This window comes from Oncorhynchus clarkii, chromosome 18, assembly GCF_045791955.1.
Source record: "Oncorhynchus clarkii lewisi isolate Uvic-CL-2024 chromosome 18, UVic_Ocla_1.0, whole genome shotgun sequence".
In the NCBI taxonomy this organism is placed as follows: Eukaryota; Metazoa; Chordata; class Actinopteri; order Salmoniformes; family Salmonidae; genus Oncorhynchus; species Oncorhynchus clarkii.
The window spans coordinates 8,886,108-8,912,681 of NC_092164.1; the positions used below are offsets into that span (position 1 = coordinate 8,886,108).

General features: G+C 42.4%; 1 protein-coding gene across 1 annotated transcript in view; it reads left to right on the forward strand.

Moving 5' to 3' along the window:
• LOC139372981 (receptor tyrosine-protein kinase erbB-4-like) overlaps nt 1-26,574 on the forward strand; it is a 560,371-nt gene that overhangs the window by 368,916 nt on the left and 164,881 nt on the right. The window contains exons 15-18 of the mRNA XM_071112889.1: nt 845-999; nt 10,285-10,329; nt 19,744-19,876; nt 25,826-25,948. Of these exons, the coding sequence (XP_070968990.1) occupies nt 845-999; nt 10,285-10,329; nt 19,744-19,876; nt 25,826-25,948 (456 nt within the window). The remainder of the gene's footprint in view (nt 1-844; nt 1,000-10,284; nt 10,330-19,743; nt 19,877-25,825; nt 25,949-26,574) is intronic.

A 26,574-nucleotide genomic window follows, 5' to 3' on the forward strand; every position in this document is an offset into this window, starting at 1 on the left:
AAGCCCTACTTGTGGAATTTGATACTGGTGTAAAGAACCCCCGGGGGAGGACAGGGAGGAGTGGAGGACAATAGTCTCTATGACGGTGCAGTGGTACGCAGTGTTTCACCGTGGCTTGCAGTGTCTCCTGCAGTCCAGTCAGAAGTAAATAACACAGGTGTCAATCATCAGATGTATGAATGCACACGCACACACACACACACACACACACACACACACACACACACACACACACACACACACACACACACACACACACACACACACACAGTCAGAGAGACACAATACATTGACACAGCTCGGCAGGGAGATAGTGTATTGATGGGAAGGGATTACAGCTGTCGTTTTGTCAGACCTGAAAGTGAAAAGCTGTCTATCAACCTGCCAAACACACATCATTTACCGCACATGAGGTGTCCAAGCCCACAGTAAAAGTTTCAACCACAGCAGCAGCACATGCATCCACAGACCCATCTCTCTATCGTCTCTCTTCCTTCATATCTCCATGTGTTTATATCTGCTGTCTGAATCCATCCCGGATGCTTGTTGAGAAGTGTGAACTGTGTTGACGTGCTGATATGTGGTCAATGTCTCTTCCTCTTCATCTTCTATTCATATCCTTTACTTACTCCTTCTCATCCTCCTCTTCCTCTTCTATCCATCTCCTTTACTTACTCCTCCTCCTCCTCCTCCCCTCCTCCTCCTCCTTCTCCTCCTCTTCCTCTTCCTCCTCCTCCTACTCCTTCTTCTCCTCCTCCTCCTCCTCCTCCTCCTCCTCCCCCTTCTTCTTCTCCTCCTCTTCCTTCTCCTCCTCCTCCTCCTTCTCCCTCACTCTACCTCTCAGGGTCCAGATCAATGTATGACCTGCCTTCACTTCAAAGACGGGCCCAACTGTGTGGAAAAGTGCCCCGACGGCCTCCAAGGCACCAACAGCTTCATCTTCAAATACGCAGAGGCCAACAACGAGTGTCACCCCTGCCATGTCAACTGCACCCAGGGGTACGAGGAGAGAGAGAGAGAGAGAGAGAGAGAGAGAGAGAGAGAGAGGTGTATATTTAATGAGGCTTTTTATATCAATACTTCTCATCTCTTTGAAATCTGAAATTGTTTGTTTGAAGTACGTCATAAATAATGTCATATAAGCAGAATCCATCAAACGGTGTCCTTGTGGGACTTTTCAAATCAAGATGAGCTTCTATAAAGAGTAGCAGAAGTAGTGCGCTATAAAGGAAACGTGATGCTATTTTGGATACAGGCAGTGACTCAGCCCTCCACTTCCCAGACCGCAACAGTCCCTCTCTCTCTCTCTCTCTCTCTCTCTCTCTCTCTCTCTCTCTCTCTCTCGCTCTCTCTCTCTCTCTCTCTCTCTCTCTCTCTCTCTCTCTCTCTCTCTCTCTCTCTCTCAATTCAATTCAAAGGGCTTCATGGGAAACATGTTTACATTTCCAAAGCAAGTGAAATTGATGATGAACAAAAGTGAAATGAACAATCAGAAAAGAACAGTAAACATTACACAACAGTTCCAAAAGAATAAAGACATTACAAATGTCATATTATGTCAATATAGTTAAAGTACAAAAGGGAAAATAAATAAGCATAAATATGGGTTGTATTTACAATGGTGTTTGTTCTTCACTGGTTGCCCTTTTCATGTGGCAACAGGTCACAAATCTTGCTGCTGTGATGTCACACTGTGGAATTTCACCCAGTAGATATGGGAGTTTATCAAAATTGGATTTGTTTTCAAATTCTTTGTTGGTCTGCGTAATCCGAGGGAAATATGTGTCTCTAATACAGCCATACATTTGGCAGGAGGTTAGGAAGTGCAGCTCAGTTTCCACCTCATTTTGTGGGCAGTGTGCACATAGCCTGTCTTCTCTTGAGAGCCAGGTCTGCCTACGGCGGTCTTTCTCAATAGCAAGGCTATGCTCACTGAGTCTGTACATAGTCAAAGCTTTCCTTAAGTTTGGGTCAGTCACAGTAGTCAAGTATTCTGCCACTGTGTACTCTCTGTTTAGGGCCAAATAGCATTCTAGTTTGCTCAGTTTTTTTGTAAATTCTTTCCAATGATTTGGTTGGGTCTAATTGTGCTGCTGTCCTGGGGCTCTGCGGGGTCTGTTGGTGTTTGTGAACAGAGCCCCGGGACCAGCTTGCCTAAGGGACTCTTCTCCAGGTTCATCTCTCTGAAGGTGATGGAAGGTTTTGGAATCGCTTCCTTTTAGGTGGTTGTAGAATTTAACGTATCCTTTCAGGATTTTGATATTTAGCGGGTATCGTCCTAATTCTTCTCTGCATGCATTATTTGGTGTTTTACGTTATACACAAAGGATATTATTTCACAATTCTGCATTCAGATTCACAATTTGGTGTTGGTCCCATTTAGTCAATTCTTGGTTGGTGAGGTTCTATAACTGATTCACTTGTTTTTTGCCAGATCCTCATTGGGATGTCAAATTATATGTTCCTTTTGATGACATAGAAGGACCTTCTTGCCTTGTCTCTCAGATCTTTTCACAGCTTTGTGGAAGTTACTTGTGGTGCTGATGTTTAGGCCGAGGTATGTACAGTGGGACAAAAAAGTATTTAGTCAGCCACCAATTGTGCAAGTTCTCCCACTTAAAAAGATGAGAGAGGCCTGTAATTTTCATCATAGGTACACTTCAACTATGACAGACAAAATTAGAAAAAAAATCCAGAAAATCACATTGTAGGATTTTTAATGAATTTATTTGCAAATTATGGTGGAAAATAAATATTTGGTCACCTATAAACAAGCAAGATTTCTGGCTCTCACAGACCTGTAACTTCTTCTTTAAGAGGCTCCTCTGTCCTCCACTCGTTACCTGTATTAATGGCACCTGTTTGAACTTGTTATCAGTATAAAAGACACCTGTCCACAACCTCAAACAGTCACACTCCAAACTCCACTATGGTCAAGACCAAAGAGGTCGGGTGCTGCAGGCTGTTCTAGTGCCCTCACCAAGTCATTGATATATACACTGAGTATTCAAAACATTAAGAACACCTGCTCTTTCCATGACATAGACTGACCAGGTGAATCCAGGTGAAAGATATGATCCTTTATTGATGTTACCTGTTAAATCCACTTCAATCAGTGTAGATGAAGGTGAGGAGACAGGTTAAAGAAGGATTTGTTTTAAGACAATTGAGACATTGATATTGTATGTGTGCCAGCTGACCATTGATCCCTCCCCACGCTCCTCGCCCCGGTGACTGCTGAACCTCGGCTCACATGGCGACAGCTCCATCCTTCCTCTTCTCCTTGTCCTCCCTCCACCTGACATGCAGGTTGACGATTATTGTCATGATTCTTGTTCTGGAGGCAGAACTGAACGGTTTCCTCTTAGATGGGCCAGCTGCAAAATTGGCAATATTGTAAAGATGAATGAAAAAACAAAACTGTGCTTTTTGGTCTTCATTTAAGGTTTGGATTAAGCATTAGGGTTAGCAGTAAGGCTTAAGGTTAAGGTTAGGGTGAGGTTTAAAATCAGATTTTATGACTGTGCCAGCTAACTGTGCCAGCTAGAGACCACTGCGGAGCTGCCTCCAGAACAAGCTTCATGACGAAAAACGCTAACCTGCACCTTGACACTGGGCACGCCATATTAGTGTCAGGGAATGAGCGGCCAGGGTGTGTGTGTGTGAGTGAATGGAGGGGGGGGGGGGGATCTTAGAACAAAGGAGATGCAGCAAAGGTCTACATCATCACACTGCATATAATGGCAGAATTCAACTGAAGAAAAGTGATACACTTTTTTTTTACACTTTAGATCTAGAATCAGAACCACACCAGTCCATATAATCATATTTATTAAACTGATCTAGAATCAGAACCACACCAGTCCATATAATCATATTTATTAAACTGATCTAGAATCAGAACCACACCGGTCCATATAATCATATTTATTAAACTGATCTAGAATCAGAACCACACCGGTCCATATAATCATATTTATTAAACTGATTCTAGAATCAGAACCACACCGGTCCATATAGTATTATTTATTAAACTGATCTAGAATCAGAACCACACCGGTCCATATAGTATTATTTATTAAACTGATCTAGAATCAGAACCACATCGGTCCATATGGTAATATTTATTAAACTGATCTAGAATCAGAACCACACCGGTCCATATAATCATATTTATTAAACTGATTCTAGAATCAGAACCACACCAGTCCATATAGTATTATTTATTAAACTGATCTAGAATCAGAACCACACCGGTCCATATAATCATATTTATTAAACTGATTCTAGAATCAGAACCACACCGGTCCATATAGTATTATTTATTAAACTGATCTAGAATCAGAACCACATCGGTCCATATAGTATTATTTATTAAACTGATCTAGAATCAGAACCACACCGGTCCATATAGTATTATTTATTAAACTGATCTAGAATCAGAACCACATCGGTCCATATAGTATTATTTATTAAACTGATCTAGAATCAGAACCACACCAGTCCATATAGTATTATTTATTAAACTGATCTAGAATCAGAACCACACCAGTCCATATAGTATTATTTATTAAACTGATCTAGAATCAGAACCACACCGGTCCATATAGTATTATTTATTAAACTGATTCTAGAATCAGAACCACACCGGTCCATATAGTATTATTTATTAAACTGATCTAGAATCAGAACCACACCAGTCCATATAGTATTATTTATTAAACTGATCTAGAATCAGAACCACACCGGTCCATATAGTATTATTTATTAAACTGATCTAGAATCAGAACCACACCGGTCCATATAGTATTATTTATTAAACTGATCTAGAATCAGAACCACACCGGTCCATATAATCATATTTATTAAACTGATCTAGAATCAGAACCACACCGGTCCATATAATCATATTTATTAAACTGATCTAGAATCAGAACCACACCGGTCCATATAATCATATTTATTAAACTGATTCTAGAATCAGAACCACACCGGTCCATATAGTATTATTTATTAAACTGATCTAGAATCAGAACCACACCGGTCCATATAATCATATTTATTAAACTGATCTAGAATCAGAACCACACCGGTCCATATAATCATATTTATTAAACTGATCTAGAATCAGAACCACACCGGTCCATATAATCATATTTATTAAACTGATCTAGAATCAGAACCACACCGGTCCATATAGTATTATTTATTAAACTGATCTAGAATCAGAACCACACCGGTCCATATAATCATATTTATTAAACTGATCTAGAATCAGAACCACACCGGTCCATATAGTATTATTTATTAAACTGATTCTAGAATCAGAACCACACCGGTCCATATAATCATATTTATTAAACTGATTCTAGAATCAGAACCACACCAGTCCATATAATCATATTTATTAAACTGATCTAGAATCAGAACCACACCGGTCCATATAGTATTATTTATTAAACTGATCTAGAATCAGAACCACACCAGTCCATATAATCATATTTATTAAACTGATCTAGAATCAGAACCACACCGGTCCATATAGTATTATTTATTAAACTGATTCTAGAATCAGAACCACACCGGTCCATATAGTATTATTTATTAAACTGATCTAGAATCAGAACCACACCAGTCCATATAATCATATTTATTAAACTGATTCTAGAATCAGAACCACACCGGTCCATATAATCATATTTATTAAACTGATCTAGAATCAGAACCACACCAGTCCATATAGTATTATTTATTAAACTGATCTAGAATCAGAACCACACCGGTCCATATAATCATATTTATTAAACTGATTCTAGAATCAGAACCACACCAGTCCATATAATCATATTTATTAAACTGATCTAGAATCAGAACCACACCGGTCCATATAATCATATTTATTAAACTGATCTAGAATCAGAACCACACCGGTCCATATAGTATTATTTATTAAACTGATTCTAGAATCAGAACCACACCGGTCCATATAATCATATCTATTAAACTGATCTAGAATCAGAACCACACCAGTCCATATAATCATATTTATTAAACTGATCTAGAATCAGAACCACACCGGTCCATATAATCATATTTATTAAACTGATTCTAGAATCAGAACCACACCAGTCCATATAATCATATTTATTAAACTGATTCTAGAATCAGAACCACACCAGTCCATATAGTATTATTTATTAAACTGATTCTAGAATCAGAACCACACCGGTCCATATAGTATTATTTATTAAACTGATCTAGAATCAGAACCACACCAGTCCATATAATCATATTTATTAAACTGATTCTAGAATCAGAACCACACCGGTCCATATAATCATATTTATTAAACTGATCTAGAATCAGAACCACACCGGTCCATATAATCATATTTATTAAACTGATCTAGAATCAGAACCACACCGGTCCATATAATCATATTTATTAAACTGATTCTAGAATCAGAACCACACCGGTCCATATAGTATTATTTATTAAACTGATCTAGAATCAGAACCACACCAGTCCATATAATCATATTTATTAAACTGATTCTAGAATCAGAACCACACCAGTCCATATAATCATATTTATTAAACTGATCTAGAATCAGAACCACACCGGTCCATATAGTATTATTTATTAAACTGATCTAGAATCAGAACCACACCGGTCCATATAGTATTATTTATTAAACTGATTCTAGAATCAGAACCACACCAGTCCATATAATCATATTTATTAAACTGATCTAGAATCAGAACCACACCGGTCCATATAGTATTATTTATTAAACTGATCTAGAATCAGAACCACACCGGTCCATATAGTATTATTTATTAAACTGATTCTAGAATCAGAACCACACCGGTCCATATGATCATATTTATTAAACTGATCTAGAATCAGAACCACACCGGTCCATATAGTATTATTTATTAAACTGATTCTAGAATCAGAACCACACCAGTCCATATAATCATATTTATTAAACTGATCTAGAATCAGAACCACACCGGTCCATATAATCATATTTATTAAACTGATCTAGAATCAGAACCACACCGGTCCATATAGTATTATTTATTAAACTGATTCTAGAATCAGAACCACACCAGTCCATATAATCATATTTATTAAACTGATCTAGAATCAGAACCACACCGGTCCATATAGTATTATTTATTAAACTGATCTAGAATCAGAACCACACCGGTCCATATAGTATTATTTATTAAACTGATTCTAGAATCAGAACCACACCGGTCCATATAATCATATTTATTAAACTGATCTAGAATCAGAACCACACCGGTCCATATAGTATTATTTATTAAACTGATTCTAGAATCAGAACCACACCAGTCCATATAATCATATTTATTAAACTGATCTAGAATCAGAACCACACCGGTCCATATAATCATATTTATTAAACTGATCTAGAATCAGAACCACACCAGTCCATATAGTATTATTTATTAAACTGATCTAGAATCAGAACCACACCGGTCCATATAATCATATTTATTAAACTGATTCTAGAATCAGAACCACACCGGTCCATATAATCATATTTATTAAACTGATCTAGAATCAGAACCACACCGGTCCATATAGTATTATTTATTAAACTGATCTAGAATCAGAACCACACCAGTCCATATAATCATATTTATTAAACTGATCTAGAATCAGAACCACACCGGTCCATATAATCATATTTATTAAACTGATCTAGAATCAGAACCACACCGGTCCATATAGTATTATTTATTAAACTGATCTAGAATCAGAACCACACCGGTCCATATAATCATATTTATTAAACTGATCTAGAATCAGAACCACACCAGTCCATATAATCATATTTATTAAACTGATCTAGAATCAGAACCACACCAGTCCATATAGTATTATTTATTAAACTGATCTAGAATCAGAACCACACCAGTCCATATAGTATTATTTATTAAACTGATTCTAGAATCAGAACCACATCGGTCCATATAGTATTATTTATTAAACTGATTCTAGAATCAGAACCACACCGGTCCATATAATCATATTTATTAAACTGATCTAGAATCAGAACCACACCGGTCCATATAGTATTATTTATTAAACTGATCTAGAATCAGAACCACATCGGTCCATATAGTATTATTTATTAAACTGATCTAGAATCAGAACCACATCGGTCCATATAGTATTATTTATTAAACTGATCTAGAATCAGAACCACACCAGTCCATATAATCATATTTATTAAACTGATCTAGAATCAGAACCACACCGGTCCATATAATCATATTTATTAAACTGATTCTAGAATCAGAACCACACCGGTCCATATGGTAATATTTATTAAACTGATCTAGAATCAGAACCACACCGGTCCATATAATCATATTTATTAAACTGATTCTAGAATCAGAACCACACCGGTCCATATAGTATTATTTATTAAACTGATCTAGAATCAGAACCACACCGGTCCATATAATCATATTTATTAAACTGATTCTAGAATCAGAACCACACCGGTCCATATAATCATATTTATTAAACTGATCTAGAATCAGAACCACACCGGTCCATATAGTATTATTTATTAAACTGATCTAGAATCAGAACCACACCGGTCCATATAGTATTATTTATTAAACTGATCTAGAATCAAATCAAATCAAATGTATTTATATAGCCCTTCTTACATCAGCTGATATCTCAAAGTGCTGTACAGAAACCCAGCCTAAAACACCGAACAGCAAGCATTGCAGGTGTAGAAGCACAGTGGCTAGGAAAAACTCCCTAGAAAGACCAAAACCTAGGAAGAAACCTAGAGAGGAACCAGGCTATGAGGGGTGGCCAGTCCTCTTCTGGCTGTGCCGGGTGGAGATTATAACAGAACATGGCTAAGATGTTCAAATGTTCATAAATGACCAGCATGGTCAAGTAATAATAATCACAGTAGTTGTCGAGGGTGCAACAGGCCAGCACCTCAGGAGTAAATGTCAGTTGGCTTTTCATAGCCGATCATTGAGAGCATCTCTACCGCTCCTGCTGTCTCTAGAGAGTTGAAAACAGCAGGTCTGGGATAGGAATCAGAACCACACCAGTCCATATAATCATATATTTTTTAACTGATCTAGAATCAGAACCACACCGGTCCATGTAATCATATTTATTAAACTGATCTAGAATCAGGACCACACCAGTCCATATAATCATATTTATTATGAGCTAAATTACTAAACTGATTCTAGATCAGCAGTCGTACTCCAGATGCCTCTCTGATACATACATGGGTGGTCTGAGACTTGCTGTCTTTGGTGTGTGACTAAACTAGCTGATCAATCCGGATGTTTACAAACGTGGCACACTAGAGGAATTATCATATCACAAACAGCAACGAGCCATAGATCGGATACACTAATTGTCTGCTAATTAGCTGTTGGGTGCCGTTTCTTTATTTCTGGAGCGAGGCAGACTTTGAATGGGATTCCAAGGCAGCTCCTCTTAATTAGCTGTGTAATTTGCTCTGTCTCAAACTCTGACTGTCTTTGTGTCGGAGGCTGATCACAATCCTCTTGAAATGTGTTATAGATCATGAGAGAGAAGCCCAATGGCCATGTTTTAATCAGTCCACATTGCCTGTCTGCCTGTCTACCTGCCTGCCTGTCTACCTGTCTGCCTGTCTACCTGTCTGCCAGAAAGACTGACAGACAAACAGACAAACAGACAGGCAGACTGACAGACAGAAAGACAGAAAGACTGACAGACAGACAGACTGACTGACTGACTGACTGACAGACAGACTGACAAACTGACTGTCTGCCTGTCTGTCTGTCTTTCTGTCTGTCAGTCTTTCTGTCTGTCAGTCAGTCTGTCTGTCAGTTTGTCAGTCTGTCAGTCTTTCTGTCTGTCTGTCTGTCTGTCTGTCTGTCTGTCAGTCAGTTTGTGTGTTATACACCTCCATAATCTGTATCATCTCTACCTCTCAGTAGCTGGTCAGGACTTCATCCCCTAGTTATGTCTCTCTTACTAAGTAGGTTGACTGTCTTGGACCATTGAGCTATGTTCACGTATAGCTTGTTATGTTCACTCAATAATGACTTTCATCAATCAGCTATTAGAAGTGCTTATCAATTGGTTATTCATGTTTATGCGTGATGAAATTTGTTCATAGTATGTGTACACTTTGTAAAGAGTTGGTGGATGCTTATTGTTGAGGTTACTGAAGTGTTTCTGTAAGCTGACTACTGATGATTCTCTCCTCAGCTGCGTTGGGCCTCGGCTCCAAGACTGTGTTGGAATGATGGACAGGTAAGATGATCATCACAGTGTCCGCTGGGCTTTCACTGCTTTGACATCAGGCTCAGTCTCTATCACTAGAACCTCTCTCTTTATTCTCGCTATCGCTCTCTGACTCACTGTCTCAGGTTTCACCCCTCTCTCTCTAGGCCCCTCTAGGCTCCTTCGCCCATGAGCATCTCTCTCTCTCTCGCTCTCTCTCTCTCTCTCTCTCTCTCTCTCTCTCTCTCTCTCTCTCTCTCACTCTCTCTCAATTCACTCTCTCTCTCTCACTCTCTATCAATTAATTCTCTCCCACATCTCTCTCTCTCTCCCTCTCTCTCCTTCTCTGTTCTCCAATCATTTAAACTCTTGCCTCTATCCTCAACATGACCCTTATATCTCATTATATCTGGTCTTGCCTCTCTGTTTACAACATGCCCCATATATCTCATTATATCTGGTCTTGCCTCTCTATCCTCAACATGCCCCATATATCTCATTATATCTGGTCTTGCCTTTCTATCCTCAACATGCCCCATATATCTCATTATATCTGGTCTTGCCTTTCTATCCTCAACATGCCCCATATATCTCATTATATCTGGTCTTGCCTCTCTGTTTACAACATGCCCCATATATCTCATTATATCTGGTCTTGCCTCTCTATCCTCAACATGCCCCATATATCTCATTATATCTGGTCTTGCCTCTCTATCCTCAACATGACCCAAATATCTCATTATATCTGGTCTTGCCTCTCTATCCTCAACATGCCCCATATATCTCATTATATCTGGTCTTGCCTCTCTATCCTCAACATGCCCCATATATCTCATTAAATCTGGTCTTGCCTCTCTATCCTCAACATGACCCATATATCTCATTATATCTGGTCTTGCCTTTCTATCCTCAACATGCCCCATATATCTCATTATATCTGGTCTTGCCTCTCTATCCTCAACATGCCCCATATATCTCATTATATCTGGTCTTGCCTCTCTATCCTCAACATGCCCCATATATCTCATTATATCTGGTCTTGCTCTCTATCCTCAACATGCCCCATATATCTCATTATATCTGGTCTTGCCTCTCTGTTTACAACATGCCCCATATATCTCATTATATCGGGTCTTGCCTCTCTGTTTACAACATGCCCCATATATCTCATTATATCTGGTCTTGCCTTTCTATCCTCAACATGCCCCATATATCTCATTATATCTGGTCTTGCCTCTCTGTTTACAACATGCCCCATATATCTCATTATATCTGGTCTTGCCTCTCTATCCTCAACATGCCCCATATATCTCATTATATCTGGTCTTGCCTCTCTATCCTAAACATGCCCCATATATCTCATTATATCTGGTCTTGCCTCTCTGTTTACAACATGCCCCATATATCTCATTATATCTGGTCTTGCCTTTCTATCCTCAACATGCCCCATATATCTCATTATATCTGGTCTTGCCTCTCTATCCTAAACATGCCCCATATATCTCATTATATCTGGTCTTGCCTCGCTATCCTCAACATGCCCCATATATCTCATTATATCTGGTCTTGCCTCTCTATCCTCAACATGCCCCATATATCTCATTATATCTGGTCTTGCCTCTCTATCCTCAACATGCCCCATATATCTCATTATATCTGGTCTTGCCTCTCTATCCTCAACATGCCCCATATATCTCATTATATCTGGTCTTGCCTTTATATCCTCAACTTGCCCCATATATCTCATTATATCTGGTCTTGCCACTCTATCCTCAACATGCCCCATATATCTCATTATATCTGGTCTTGCCTCTCTATCCTCAACATGCCCCATATATCTCATTATATCTGGTCTTGCCTCTCTATCCTCAACATGCCCCGTATATCTCATTATATCTGGTCTTGCCTTTCTATCCTCAACATGCCCCATATATCTCATTATATCTGGTCTTGCCTTTCTATCCTCAACATGCCCCATATATCTCATTATATCTGGTCTTGCCTCTCTGTTTACAACATGCCCCATATATCTCATTATATCTGGTCTTGCCTCTCTATCCTCAACATGCCCCATATATCTCATTATATCTGGTCTTGCCTCTCTATCCTCAACATGCCCCATATATCTCATTATATCTGGTCTTGCCTCTCTATCCTCAACATGCCCCATATATCTCATTATATCTGGTCTTGCCTCTCTGTTTACAACATGCCCCATATATCTCATTATATCTGGTCTTGCCTCTCTATCCTCAACATGCCCCATATATCTCATTATATCTGGTCTTGCCTCTCTATCCTCAACATGCCCCATATATCTCATTATATCTGGTCTTGCCTCTCTATCCTCAACATGCCCCATATATCTCATTATATCTGGTCTTGCCTCTCTGTTTACAACATGCCCCATATATCTCATTATATCTGGTCTTGCCTTTCTATCCTCAACATGCCCCATATATCTCATTATATCTGGTCTTGCCTCTCTGTTTACAACATGCCCCATATATCTCATTATATCTGGTCTTGCCTCTCTATCCTCAACATGCCCCATATATCTCATTATATCTGGTCTTGCCTCTCTATCCTCAACATGCCCCATATATCTCATTATATCTGGTCTGGCCTCGCTATCCTCAACATGCCCCATATATCTCATTATATCTGGTCTTGCCTCTCTATCCTCAACATGCCCCATATATCTCATTATATCTGGTCTTGCCATCTCTGTTTACAACATGCCCCATATATCTCATTATATCTGGTCTTGCCTCTCTATCCTCAACATGCCCCATATATCTCATTATATCTGGTCTTGCCTCTCTATCCTCAACATGCCCCATATATCTCATTATATCTGGTCTTGCCTCTCTATCCTCAACATGCCCCATATATCTCATTATATCTGGTCTTGCCTCTCTGTTTACAACATGCCCCATATATCTCATTATATCTGGTCTTGCCTCTCTGTTTACAACATGCCCCATATATCTCATTATATCTGGTCTTGCCTCTCTATCCTCAACATGCCCCATATATCTCATTATATCTGGTCTTGCCTCTCTATCCTCAACATGCCCCATATATCTCATTATATCTGGTCTTGCCTCTCTATCCTCAACATGCCCCATATATCTCATTATATCCCGTCTTGCCATCTCTGTTTACAACATGCCCCATATATCTCATTATATCTGGTCTTGCCTCTCTGTTTACAACATGCCCCATATATCTCATTATATCTGGTCTTGCCTTTCTATCCTCAACATGCCCCATATATCTCATTATATCTGGTCTTGCCTCTCTATCCTAAACATGCCCCATATATCTCATTATATCTGGTCTTGCCTCGCTATCCTCAACATGCCCCATATATCTCATTATATCTGGTCTTGCCTCTCTATCCTCAACATGCCCCATATATCTCATTATATCTGGTCTTGCCTCTCTATCCTCAACATGCCCCATATATCTCATTATATCTGGTCTTGCCTCTCTATCCTCAACATGCCCCATATATCTCATTATATCTGGTCTTGCCTTTATATCCTCAACTTGCCCCATATATCTCATTATATCTGGTCTTGCCACTCTATCCTCAACATGCCCCATATATCTCATTATATCTGGTCTTGCCTCTCTATCCTCAACATGCCCCATATATCTCATTATATCTGGTCTTGCCTCTCTATCCTCAACATGCCCCGTATATCTCATTATATCTGGTCTTGCCTTTCTATCCTCAACATGCCCCATATATCTCATTATATCTGGTCTTGCCTTTCTATCCTCAACATGCCCCATATATCTCATTATATCTGGTCTTGCCTCTCTGTTTACAACATGCCCCATATATCTCATTATATCTGGTCTTGCCTCTCTATCCTCAACATGCCCCATATATCTCATTATATCTGGTCTTGCCTCTCTATCCTCAACATGCCCCATATATCTCATTATATCTGGTCTTGCCTCTCTATCCTCAACATGCCCCATATATCTCATTATATCTGGTCTTGCCTCTCTGTTTACAACATGCCCCATATATCTCATTATATCTGGTCTTGCCTCTCTATCCTCAACATGCCCCATATATCTCATTATATCTGGTCTTGCCTCTCTATCCTCAACATGCCCCATATATCTCATTATATCTGGTCTTGCCTCTCTATCCTCAACATGCCCCATATATCTCATTATATCTGGTCTTGCCTCTCTGTTTACAACATGCCCCATATATCTCATTATATCTGGTCTTGCCTTTCTATCCTCAACATGCCCCATATATCTCATTATATCTGGTCTTGCCTCTCTGTTTACAACATGCCCCATATATCTCATTATATCTGGTCTTGCCTCTCTATCCTCAACATGCCCCATATATCTCATTATATCTGGTCTTGCCTCTCTATCCTCAACATGCCCCATATATCTCATTATATCTGGTCTGGCCTCGCTATCCTCAACATGCCCCATATATCTCATTATATCTGGTCTTGCCTCTCTATCCTCAACATGCCCCATATATCTCATTATATCTGGTCTTGCCATCTCTGTTTACAACATGCCCCATATATCTCATTATATCTGGTCTTGCCTCTCTATCCTCAACATGCCCCATATATCTCATTATATCTGGTCTTGCCTCTCTATCCTCAACATGCCCCATATATCTCATTATATCTGGTCTTGCCTCTCTATCCTCAACATGCCCCATATATCTCATTATATCTGGTCTTGCCTCTCTGTTTACAACATGCCCCATATATCTCATTATATCTGGTCTTGCCTCTCTGTTTACAACATGCCCCATATATCTCATTATATCTGGTCTTGCCTCTCTATCCTCAACATGCCCCATATATCTCATTATATCTGGTCTTGCCTCTCTATCCTCAACATGCCCCATATATCTCATTATATCTGGTCTTGCCTCTCTATCCTCAACATGCCCCATATATCTCATTATATCCCGTCTTGCCATCTCTGTTTACAACATGCCCCATATATCTCATTATATCTGGTCTTGCCTCTCTGTTTACAACATGCCCCATATATCTCATTATATCTGGTCTTGCCTCTCTGTTTACAACATGCCCCATATATCTCATTATATCTGGTCTTGCCTCTCTGTAAATTTCAAGCCCCTTTTTTTGTGGACCGCAAAAAATCAATTGTTCTGAACCCCGCTCTTTGTCAACCCAGCAGAGTACCATAGCATCCACATGCTCCCGTCTGCTGCTTGGAACATGAGTCTTCCAATTGCCTCTTAATGTCTTCAATCACTAGTAGGGTTGTTTCTCTGGTCCTTGACTCAGGCCTACCTTGGGGAACAAGGGTGTTGGGTAGCCTAAAGTGGAGAAGGGAAGAGGGAGGGAAGGATAGAGGGATAGAGAGAGGGAGGCAAGGAAAGAGGGAGGGAAGGATAGAGGAATAGATGGAGGGGGGGAAGGAAAGAGGGAGGGAAGGATAGAGGGATAGAGGGAGGGAGGGAAGGAAAGAGGGAGGGAAGGATAGAGGAATAGAGGAAGGGGGGGAAGGAATCAGGGAGGGAAAGATAGAGGGATAGAGGGAGGGAAGGAAGGAAAGAGGGAGGGAGGGATAGAGGGGGGGAGGGAGAGAAGGAAAGAAGAAGGGAGGGATAGAGGGAGGGAAGGAGGGAAGGAAAGAGGGAGGGAAGGATAGAGGGATAGAGAGAGGGAGGGAAGGAAAGAGGGAGGGAAGGATAGAGGAATAGAGAGAGGGAGGTAAGGAAAGAGGGAGGGAAGGATAGATGAATAGAGGGAGGGGGGGAAGGAAACAGGGAGGGAAAGATAGAGGGATAGAGGGAGGGGGAGGGAGAGAAGGAAAGAGGGAGGGAAGGATAGAGGGATAGAGGGATAGAGGGAGGGAAGGAAAGAGGGAGGGAGGGATAGAGGGAGGGGGGAGGGAGAGAAGGAAAGAGGGAGGGAAGGATAGAGGGATAGAGGGAGGGAAGGAAATAGTGAATGTATAAGAGAGGAGAGGGTTAGCAGATTTAAACATTTAAAGGAAGTGGAAAAAAACCTGTCAGAGGTATTAAAAACCCCTGTTAGAGGTATTTAAAAAACCCTGTTAGAGGTATTGAAAAACCCCTGTTAGAGGTATTAAAAACCCCTGTTAGAGGTATTAAAAACCCCTGTTAGAGGTATTAAAACCCCCTGTTAGAGGTATTAAAAACCCCTGTTAGAGGTATTAAAAACCCCTGTTAGAGGTATTAAAAACCCCTGTTGGAGGTATTAAAAAACCTGTTAGAGGTATTGAAAGAACCTGTTAGCGGTATTAATAAAACCTGTTGGAGGTATTAAAAAAACCTGTTGGAGGTATTAAAAAACCTGTTAGAGGTATTAAAAAACCTGTTGGAGGTATTGAAAACCCCTGTTAGAGGTATTAAAAAAACCTGTTGGAGGTATTGAAAACCCCTGTTAGAGGTATTAAAAAAACCTGTTGGAGGTATTAAAAAAACCTGTTGGAGGTATTAACAAAACCTGTTGAAGGTATTAAAAAAACCTGTTGGAGGTATTGAAAACCCCTGTTAGAGGTATTAAAAAAACCTGTTGGAGGTATTGAAAACCCCTGTTAGAGGTATTAACAAAACCTGTTGGAGGTATTAAAAAACCCTGTTGGAGGTATTGAAAAAACCTGTTAGCGGTATTAATAAAACCTGTTGGAGGTATTAAAAAAACCTGTTGGAGGTATTAAAAACCCCTGTTAGAGGTATTAAAAAAACCTGTTGGAGGTATTAACAAAACCTGTTGGAGGTATTAAAAAACCTGTTAGAGGTATTAAAAAACCTGTTGGAGGTATTGACAAAAACCCTGTTAGAGGTATTAAAAAAACCTGTTGGAGGTATTAACAAAACCTGTTGAAGGTATTGACAAAAACCCTGTTAGAGGTATTAAAAAAACCTGTTGGAGGTATTAAAAAAACCTGTTGGAGGTATTGAAAACCCCTGTTAGAGGTATTAAAAAAACCTGTTGGAGGTATTGAAAACCCCTGTTAGAGGTATTAACAAAACCTGTTGGAGGTATTAAAAAAACCTGTTGGAGGTATTGAAAAAACTGTTAGAGGTATTGAAAAAACTGTTAGAGGTATTGAAAAAACTGTTAGAGGTATTTAAAAAAAACCTGTTAGAGGTATTGAAAAAACTGTCAGAGGTATTGAAAAAAAACTGTTAGAGGTATTGAAAACCCCTGTTAGAGGTATTAAAAAAAACCTGTTGGAGGTATTGAAAACCCCTGTTAGAGGTATTAACAAAACCTGTTGGAGGTATTAACAAAACCTGTTGGAGGTATTAAAAAAACCTGTTAGAGGTATTGAAAAAACCTGTTGGAGGTATTAAAAAAAAAACCTGTTAGAGGTATTAACAAAACCTGTTGGAGGTATTAACAAAACCTGTTGGAGGTATTAACAAAACCTGTTAGAGGTATTGAAAAAACCTGTTGGAGGTATTAAAAAAAAACCTGTTGGAGGTATTAACAAAACCTGTTGGAGGTATTAACAAAACCTGTTAGAGGTATTAACAAAACCTGTTAGAGGTATTGAAAAAACCTGTTGGAGGTATTGAAAAAACTGTTAGAGGTATTAACAAAACCTGTTGGAGGTATTAAAAAAACCTGTTGGAGGTACTGAAAAAACTGTCAGAGGTATTGAAAAAAACATTGCTGATTTATTAGATACAAAGGCTACAAAGGCACATAGCTAAAATGAGACTCAATGGACAGAGCTGTATCTCCTCAAGATACACAGTCCTTCATTATGATTAATACTTCACAGTATTTCATTATGTATAATGATACACAGTACTTCATGATGTAACATGTACCATATGGGTCGTGTGGAGGAAAGCTCAGCCCCAACTCGTCCCAATAATACACTAGTGCTACACGCAAAATCAGAAATCATTCTGTCAACCATCAGACTGTCTGAATCCCAGAACAGGAACTAAGTAGTACACTGGGCACGAGGAGGTCTGATCTCTCACTGCAGAAATGAGGCCGTTTATTCTTTGTGGTTAAAGGGTTAAAACAAAAACAACTCAAAGGGTTAAGTTTAGGTCTTCATTAGGAGTGGTTATTAAGGTTAGGGCTAGGGTTTGGGGAAGACTTCAAACAAAATCATTCAAAATTATGTGCAGTTTCCATGAAGTATCATCAAGTAGCCTCCCTGCTTGCTAAAGAATGTGAACTGCAGTGGTGAGAACCAAGGAAGGCAAATATCGACGTCCTCAGGACCTTTTCACACATCCAGAATCGACAGCTCTTTCTTGTGACCAGCCTGCTTAGATGAGCCAAATGGAAGGGGATGTAATATCTAACTACTTTCTGTCTTTTTGCAAAGCACCATGGGCGATAAAGGATAGTGGGTTGGGTTGATCAGACCCTGGCTTTGTCCCAAATATAACTATATTACCAATACAGGGCTCAACATTTGAGGAGATCCCTATGCACCCTAGTCAGAAGTAGTGCACTGTAAAGGGAAAAGGGTGCCACTGGGGAAACATCACCTGTCTGGGATGACAGGTTGAACAGGAAGAGGTTAGATGAAGAGGGGATGATAAAGGTGTGGTGGTAGGAAGAGATGGAGGGAGGAAGATATGGAGGGAGGAAGAGATGGAGGGAGGAAGAGATGGAGGGAGGAAAGATGGAGGGAGGAAGAGATGGAGGGAGGAAGAGATGGAGGGAGGAACAGATGGAGGGAGGAAGAGATGGAGGGAGGAGAGATGGAAGAAAGATGAAGGGAGGAAGAGATGGAGGGAGGAAAGATGGAGGGAGGAGGAGATGGAGGGAGGAGGAGATGGAGGGAGGAAGAGATGGAGGGAGGAAGAGATGGAGGGAGGAGAGATGGAGGAAAGATGAAGGGAGGAAGAGATGGAGGAAGGAAGAGATGGAGGGAGGAAAGATGAAGGGAGGAAGAGATGGAGGGAGGAAGAGATGGAGGGAGGAGAAATGGAGGAAAGATGAAGGGAGGAAGAGATGAAGGAAGGAAGAGATGGAGGGAGGAAGAGATGGAGGGAGGAAGAGATGGAGGGAGGAGATATGGAGGAGGGAGAGATGGATGGAGTGGAGATGGAGGGAGGAAGAGATAGAGGGAGGAAGAGATGGAGGGAGGAGATATGGAGGGAGGAGATATGGAGGGAGGAGATATGGAGGGAGGAGATAGATGGAGGGAGGATATATGGAGGGAGTAGATATGGAAGGAGGAGAGACTCAGATCAGATAGGACCCATTTTTGTCTTGTCTGAAGTGCTACGGGACATGGACATGGTCATGACACACACACACACACACACACACACACACACACACACACACACACACACACACACACACACACACACACACACACACACACACACACACACAGTTCCATAATGGAGCCATACATTTTGGTGACATACGGGCCTGTCTCTTACTCTGTCTGCAGGACGCCCCTCATCGCGGCCGGGGTGATCGGTGCTCTGTTTGTCATCGTCATCGTGGCGCTGAGCGTGGCGGTCTACGTGCGCCGTAAGAGCATCAAGAAGAAGAGGGCTCTGCGCCGCTTCCTGGAGACAGAGGTGAGGGGTCAAGGGTCATCCAGGGTTCATTGTGACTCAACCAATCAGCTCAGGGAATTAGACATTACATTACTATACTGGTGCGGGATTAAGAGTGGATATGATGTGAAGGATTTCACAGCATGTACTTGATGTATTTCTGAAAAGGATACGATCTCTGTAAAACCCTGACATGGTGTTGAACAAGATACAGTACACCTTGTGCTGCACATGTACTCTACACATCATAGTGCACTGTGTCAAAATGGAGTCTTCCAAACTGTTAACTCCACACCTTAGCTTGCTAAACCCTGGACAGAATATTAAGAATATTAACATTAAGTATACAACTACCTCAACATGATGTGTTCTCCATCTCTCATTGTTGGAGCATTGAGATGAAGTTGCAGGGATGTATTACTAGACTGGAGAGTACGCTTGGTATTCATTGGAGGGGATGTGTGTGTGCGTTCACTTGTTAGTGTGTACGCCCGCAGTTGACCTGGCCTCCCAGTTCCATTCCAAAGTAGGAGCTGTCGGGGAGCGTTAGGATCATTTACAGGTGAAACCACAGTGTTATAGACAGCTGTCAGTCTGGAGACATTTACTGCCCCGCCTGCTGCAGTCCCACAACGCTGCAGCACAGAGAGGCTGGCGGAAGAACACATCCATCTCAATCAGTCTTCCTCTGGCAAGGGAGAGTCATATCCATGATCCTGGATGGTGGGGGGGTAGAAATAGGGTCAGGGGGGGTGACGATCTGGGACTACTGCCCAGTCTGCCAAGCCCACCTAAACACACACACAGATGGACACACAAACACACACACCCTATGACCCTAACACATACACTTTGAATACATACCTACTCCCCACCTCTCCCACTCCCCTCCTCCCCACCTCCCCACCTCCCCACCTCTCCCACTCCCCTCCTCCCCACCTCCGCACCTCCCCTCCTCCCCACCTCCCCCACTCCCCTCCTCCCCACCTCCCCACCTCCCCTCCTCCCCGCCTCCCGACCTCCCCACCTCCCCTCCTCCCCACCTCTCCCACTCCCCTCCTCCCCACCTCCCCCACTCCCCACCTCTCCACCTCCCCTCCTCCCCACCTCTCCACCTCCCCTCCTCCCCATACCCCTCCTCCCCACTCCCCTCCTCCCCCCACCTCGCTATGCTGTAGAGCAGCCCTTGTCCTCTCTGATTGGTTGAAATGAGGGTTTTTGATGTGCTATGCTGTCCAGCAGCCCTTCTCCTCTCTGATTGGTTGAAAGGAGGGTTTTTGATGTGCTATGCTGTCCAGCAGCCCTTCTCCTCTCTGATTGGTTGAAAGGAGGGTTTTTGATGTGCTATGCTGTCCAGCAGCCCTTCTCCTCTCTGATTGGTTGAAAGGAGGGGTTTTGATGTGCTATGCTGTCCAGCAGCCCTTCTCCTCTCTTCTTCTGGCTGATGAAACAGTGAGGTGTTTCAGAGAGAGCTGAGTGAAGTGATTGCACTATTGACAACTAATGATACAGTCAAATCACTGGCCATGAATGGAGAATTTAGAATATCACACCTGTCTTTCTATAGAAGGTTAGAGAGAGAGTGTGAGAGAGAGAGAGTGTGTGAGAGAGAGAGAGTGAGAGAGGGAGAGAGAGAGTGTGAGAGGGAGAGAGAGTGAGAGAGAGAGTGTGAGAGAGAGAGAGAGAGAGTGAGAGAGGGAGAGAGAGAGTGTGAGAGGGAGAGAGAGAGAGAGAGAGAGAGAGAGGGAGAGGGAGTGAGAGAGAGAGCGAGAGAGAGAGAGAGAGAGAGAGAGAGAGAGAGAGAGAGAGAGAGAGAGAGAAAGAGAGTGTAAGAGGGAGAGAGAGTGAAAGAGAGAGTGTGTGAGAGACAGAGAGAGAGTGAGAGAGACAGAGACAGAGAGAGTGAGAGAGAGACTGAGAGAGAGAGATAGCGACAGAGAGAGAGTGAGAGAGAGAGTAACAGAGAGAGTAACAGAGAGAGAGACAGAGAGAGAGAGTATCAGAGAGTAACAGAGAGAGTAACAGAGAGAGAGAGAGACAGAGATAGAGAGAGAGTAACAGAGAGAGAGAGACAGTGAGAGAGAGTAACAGAGTAACAGAGAGAGAGAGACAGAGAGAGAGAGACAGAGAGAGAGAGTGAGAGAGAGAGTAACAGAGAAAGTAACAGAGAGAGAGACAGAGAGAGAGAGTGAGAGAGAGAGTGAGAGATAGAGATGAGACAGAGAGATAGACAGAGATTAGAGAGACAGACAGAGAGACAGAGAGATATCTATATCTCCTCTATATTTCCTCTCAATTCAATTCAATTCAAGGGGCTTCATTAGCATGGGAAACATGTGTTAACATTGCCAAAGCAAGTGAGGTAGATATTATACAAAAGTGAAATAAACAATCAAAATTAACAGTAAACATTACATATACAGAAGTTTCAAAACAATAAAGACATTACAAATGTCATATTATGTATACAGTATATTCAGTCTTGTAATGATGTACAAATGATTAAAGTACAAAAGGGAAAATAAATAAACATAAATATGGGTTGTATTTACAATGGTGTTTGTTCTTCACTGGTTGACCTTTTCTTGTGGCAGCAGGTCACATTTCCTGCTGCTGTGATGGCACACTGTGGAGTTTATCAAAATTGGGTTTGTTTTCAAATTCTTTGTGGATCTGTGTAATCTGAGGGAAATATGTGTCTCTAATATGGTATACATTGGGCAGGAGGTTAGGAAGTGCAGCTCAGTTTCCACCTCATTTTGTGGGCAGTGAGCACATAGCCTGTCTTCTCTTTAAAAGATTGCTTGTCTCTGAGATTGTGTGGAGCTACCAAGGCCTTTCCCAGATTACTCTTTGACCCCTGACCCCTGATTTGAACATTGACTCCTTGTCTGTCTGCTGGAGCAACACTAATAGGTTTAGTTGTCCCGCTGTGCTTGCTCTGTGGGCTCCACCTCCCCTTCTCCTCTGTTCAGAGCCAAGGGGCCATTTCAGCACCACATGCTAGAGTAGCCCAGTGGACAGCTCCCTTACTTGATATCAAGTCAGGCATTAGATGTTCAGTCCCAGGGCACCAGACAGCCCCTCACTGTTCTAGACTCCTAGTCCTTGATTATGTCCAGGTTAACTGGGAATCATCTTTCTTTCATTATTTTCGATTGTTCTCTCTCTCTCTCTCTCTCTCTCTCTCTCTCTCTCTCTCTCTCTCTCTCTCTCTCTCTCTCTCTCTCTCTCTCTCTCTCTCTCTCTCTCTTGTTCTCTCGTTCTTCGTTCTTCGTTCTCTCTCTCGTTCTCTCTCTTTCTCTCTCTCTCTCTCTCTCTCTCGTTCCCTCTCCCTCTTCCTCTCCCTCTCCCTCTCTCTCTCGTTCTCTCGTTCTCTCTCTCGTTCTCTCTCTCTCTCGTTCTCCCTCTCACTCTCTCTCGCTCTCTCTCTCTCTTTCTCTCTCTATTCCCCCCCTCTCCTTCTCTCTTTCAGTCAATGCTATTGGCTCACTTCCACTAGCAATAGCTCAGGGCTTACATGCTAGATCAGACACATTATAATGACTCTGAATGACGCTGGGTGTGTGTAGTGTGTCATTGCAAAGCCGTGGGCAATGTCATGGACCCCAGTGAACGTCTCAGTAATCCTGCTTTTATATCCTACTGAATATACACTGCTCAAAAAAATAAAGGGAACACTAAAATAACACATCCTAGATCTGAATGAATGAAATATTCTTATTAAATACTTTTTTCTTTACATAGTTGAATGTGCTGACAACAAAATCATACAAAAATTATCAATGGAAATCAAATTTATCAACCCATGGAGGTCTGGATTTGGAGTCACACTCAAAATTAAAGTGGAAAACCACACTACAGGTTGATCCAACTTTGATGTAATGTCCTTAAAACAAGTCAAAATGAGGCTCAGTAGTGTGTGTGGCCTCTGCGTGCCTGTATGACCTGCCTACAACGCCTGGGCATGCTCCTGATGAGGTGGCGGATGGTCTCCTGAGGGATCTCCTCCCAGACCTGGACTAAAGCATCCGCCAACTCCTGGACAGTCTGTGGTGCAACGTGGCGTTGGTGGATGGAGCGAGACATGATGTCCCAGATGTGCTCAATTGGATTCAGGTCTGGGGAACGGGCGGGCCAGTCCATAGCATCAATGTCTTCCTCTTGCAGGAACTGCTGACACACTCCAGCCACATGAGGTCTAGCATTGTCTTGCATTAGGAGGAACCCAGGGCCAACCGCACCAGCATATGGTCTCACAAGGGGTCTGAGGATGTCATCTCGGTACCTAATGGCAGTCAGGCTACCTCTGGCGAGCACATGGAGGGCTGTGCGCCCCCCCAAAGAAATGCCACCCCACACCATGACTGACCCACCGCCAAACCGGTCATGCTGGAGGATGTTGCAGGCAGCAGAACGTTCTCCACGGCGTCTCCAGACTCTGTCACGTCTGTCACGTGCTCAGTGTGAACCTGCTTTCATCTGTGAAGAGCACAGGGCGCCAGTGGCGAATTTGCCAATCTTGGTGTTCTCTGGCAAATGCCAAACGTCCTGCACGGTGTTGGGCTGTAAGCACAACCCCCACCTGTGGATGTCGGGCCCTCATACCACCCTCATGGAGTCTGTTTCTGACCGTTTGAGCAGACACATGCACATTTGTGGCCTGCTGGAGGACATTTTGCAGGGCTCTGGCAGTGCTCCTCCTTGCACAAAGGCGGAGGTAGCGGTCCTGCTGCTGGGTTGTTGCCCTCCTACGGCCTCCTCCACTTCTCCTGATGTACTGGCCTGTCTCCTGGTAGCTCCATGCTCTTGACACTACGCTGACAGACACAGCAAACCTTCTTGCCACAGCTCGCACAGTGAACAGAGAGACACACACAGTGAACAGAGAGAGAGACACACACAGTGAACAGAGAGACACACACAGTGAACAGAGAGACACACACAGTGAACAGAGAGACACACACAGTGAACAGAGAGAGACACACACACAGTGAACAGAGAGAGACACACACAGTGAACAGAGAGACACACACAGTGAACAGAGAGACACACACAGTGAACAGAGAGACACACACAGTGAACAGAGAGAGAGACACACACAGTGAACAGAGAGAGAGACACAGACAGTGAACAGAGAGACACACACAGTGAACAGAGACACACACAGTGAACAGAGAGACACACACACACAGCGAACAGAGAGACACACACACACACAGCGAACAGAGAGACACAAACAGCGAACAGAGAGACACACACAGTGAACAGAGACACACATACACACAGCGAACAGAGAGACACACACACAGTGAACAGAGACACACACACACAGCGAACAGAGAGACACACACACACAGTGAACAGAGAGACACACACACACACACAGTGAACAGAGAGACACACACACACACAGTGAACAGAGACACACACACACACAGCGAACAGAGAGACACACACACAGTGAACAGAGAGACACACATAGTGAACAGAGAGACACACACACAGTTAACAGAGAGACACACACACACACACAGCGAACAGAGAGACACACACACACACACACAGCGAACAGAGACACACACACACACACAGTGAACAGAGAGACACACACACACAGTGAACAGAGACACACACACAGTGAACAGAGAGACACACACACAGTGAACAGAGAGACACACACACACAGTGAACGGAGAGACACACACAGTGAACAGAGAGACACACACAGTGAACAGAGAAACACACACACTGACTGACAGATATATGTTCTCATTATGGTGTTTGATGACCGATGTTGAGCTGGTTGATTATGTCGGTGATAAACCTATATGAAGGGCCCTGATAGGCTGATTGGCTCATTAAGATATGTATTGATTGGTCGGCTGATGGAGGTATTGACCATGTGTGTGTGTGCCTCCCGGTGTGTGTGTGTGTTTGTATGTGTATGTGTGTGTGTGTGTGTTCCAGTTGGTGGAGCCCCTGACCCCTAGCGGCACTGCCCCCAACCAGGCCCAGCTTCGTATCCTCAAAGAGACAGAGCTCAAGAGGGTTAAGATCCTCGGCTCGGGAGCCTTCGGAACCGTCCACAAGGTACGGTTGATTGTGCCTCTGTTTGTGAGTGTGCCTCTGTTTGTGAGTGTGCCTCTGTTTGTGAGTGTGCTTCTGTTTGTGAGTGGGCCTCTGTTTGTGAGTGTGCCTCTGTTTGTGAGTGTGCTTCTGTTTGTGAGTGGGCCTCTGTTTGTGAGTGTGCTTCTGTTTGTGAGTGGGCCTCTGTTTGTGAGTGGGCCTCTGTTTGTGAGTGGGCCTCTGTTTGTGAGTGGGCCTATGTTTGTGAGTGGGCCTCTGTTTGTGAGTGGGCCTCTGTTTGTGAGTGTGCCTCTGTTTGTGAGTGGGCCTCTGTTTGTGAGTGGGCCTCTGTTTGTGAGTGGGCCTCTGTTTGTGAGTGTGCCTCTGTTTGTGAGTGGGCCTCTGTTTGTGAGTGTGCCTCTGTTTGTGAGTGGGCCTCTGTTTGTGAGTGTGCCTCTGCCTCTGTTTGTGAGTGGGCCTCTGTTTGTGAGTGGGCCTCTGTTTGTGAGTGGGCCTCTGTTTGTGAGTGTGCCTCTGTTTGTGTGGGCCTCTGTTTGTGAGTGGGCCTCTGTTTGTGAGTGGGCCTCTGTTTGTGAGTGTGCCTCTGTTTGTGAGTGGGCCTCTGTTTGTGAGTGTGCCTCTGTTTGTGA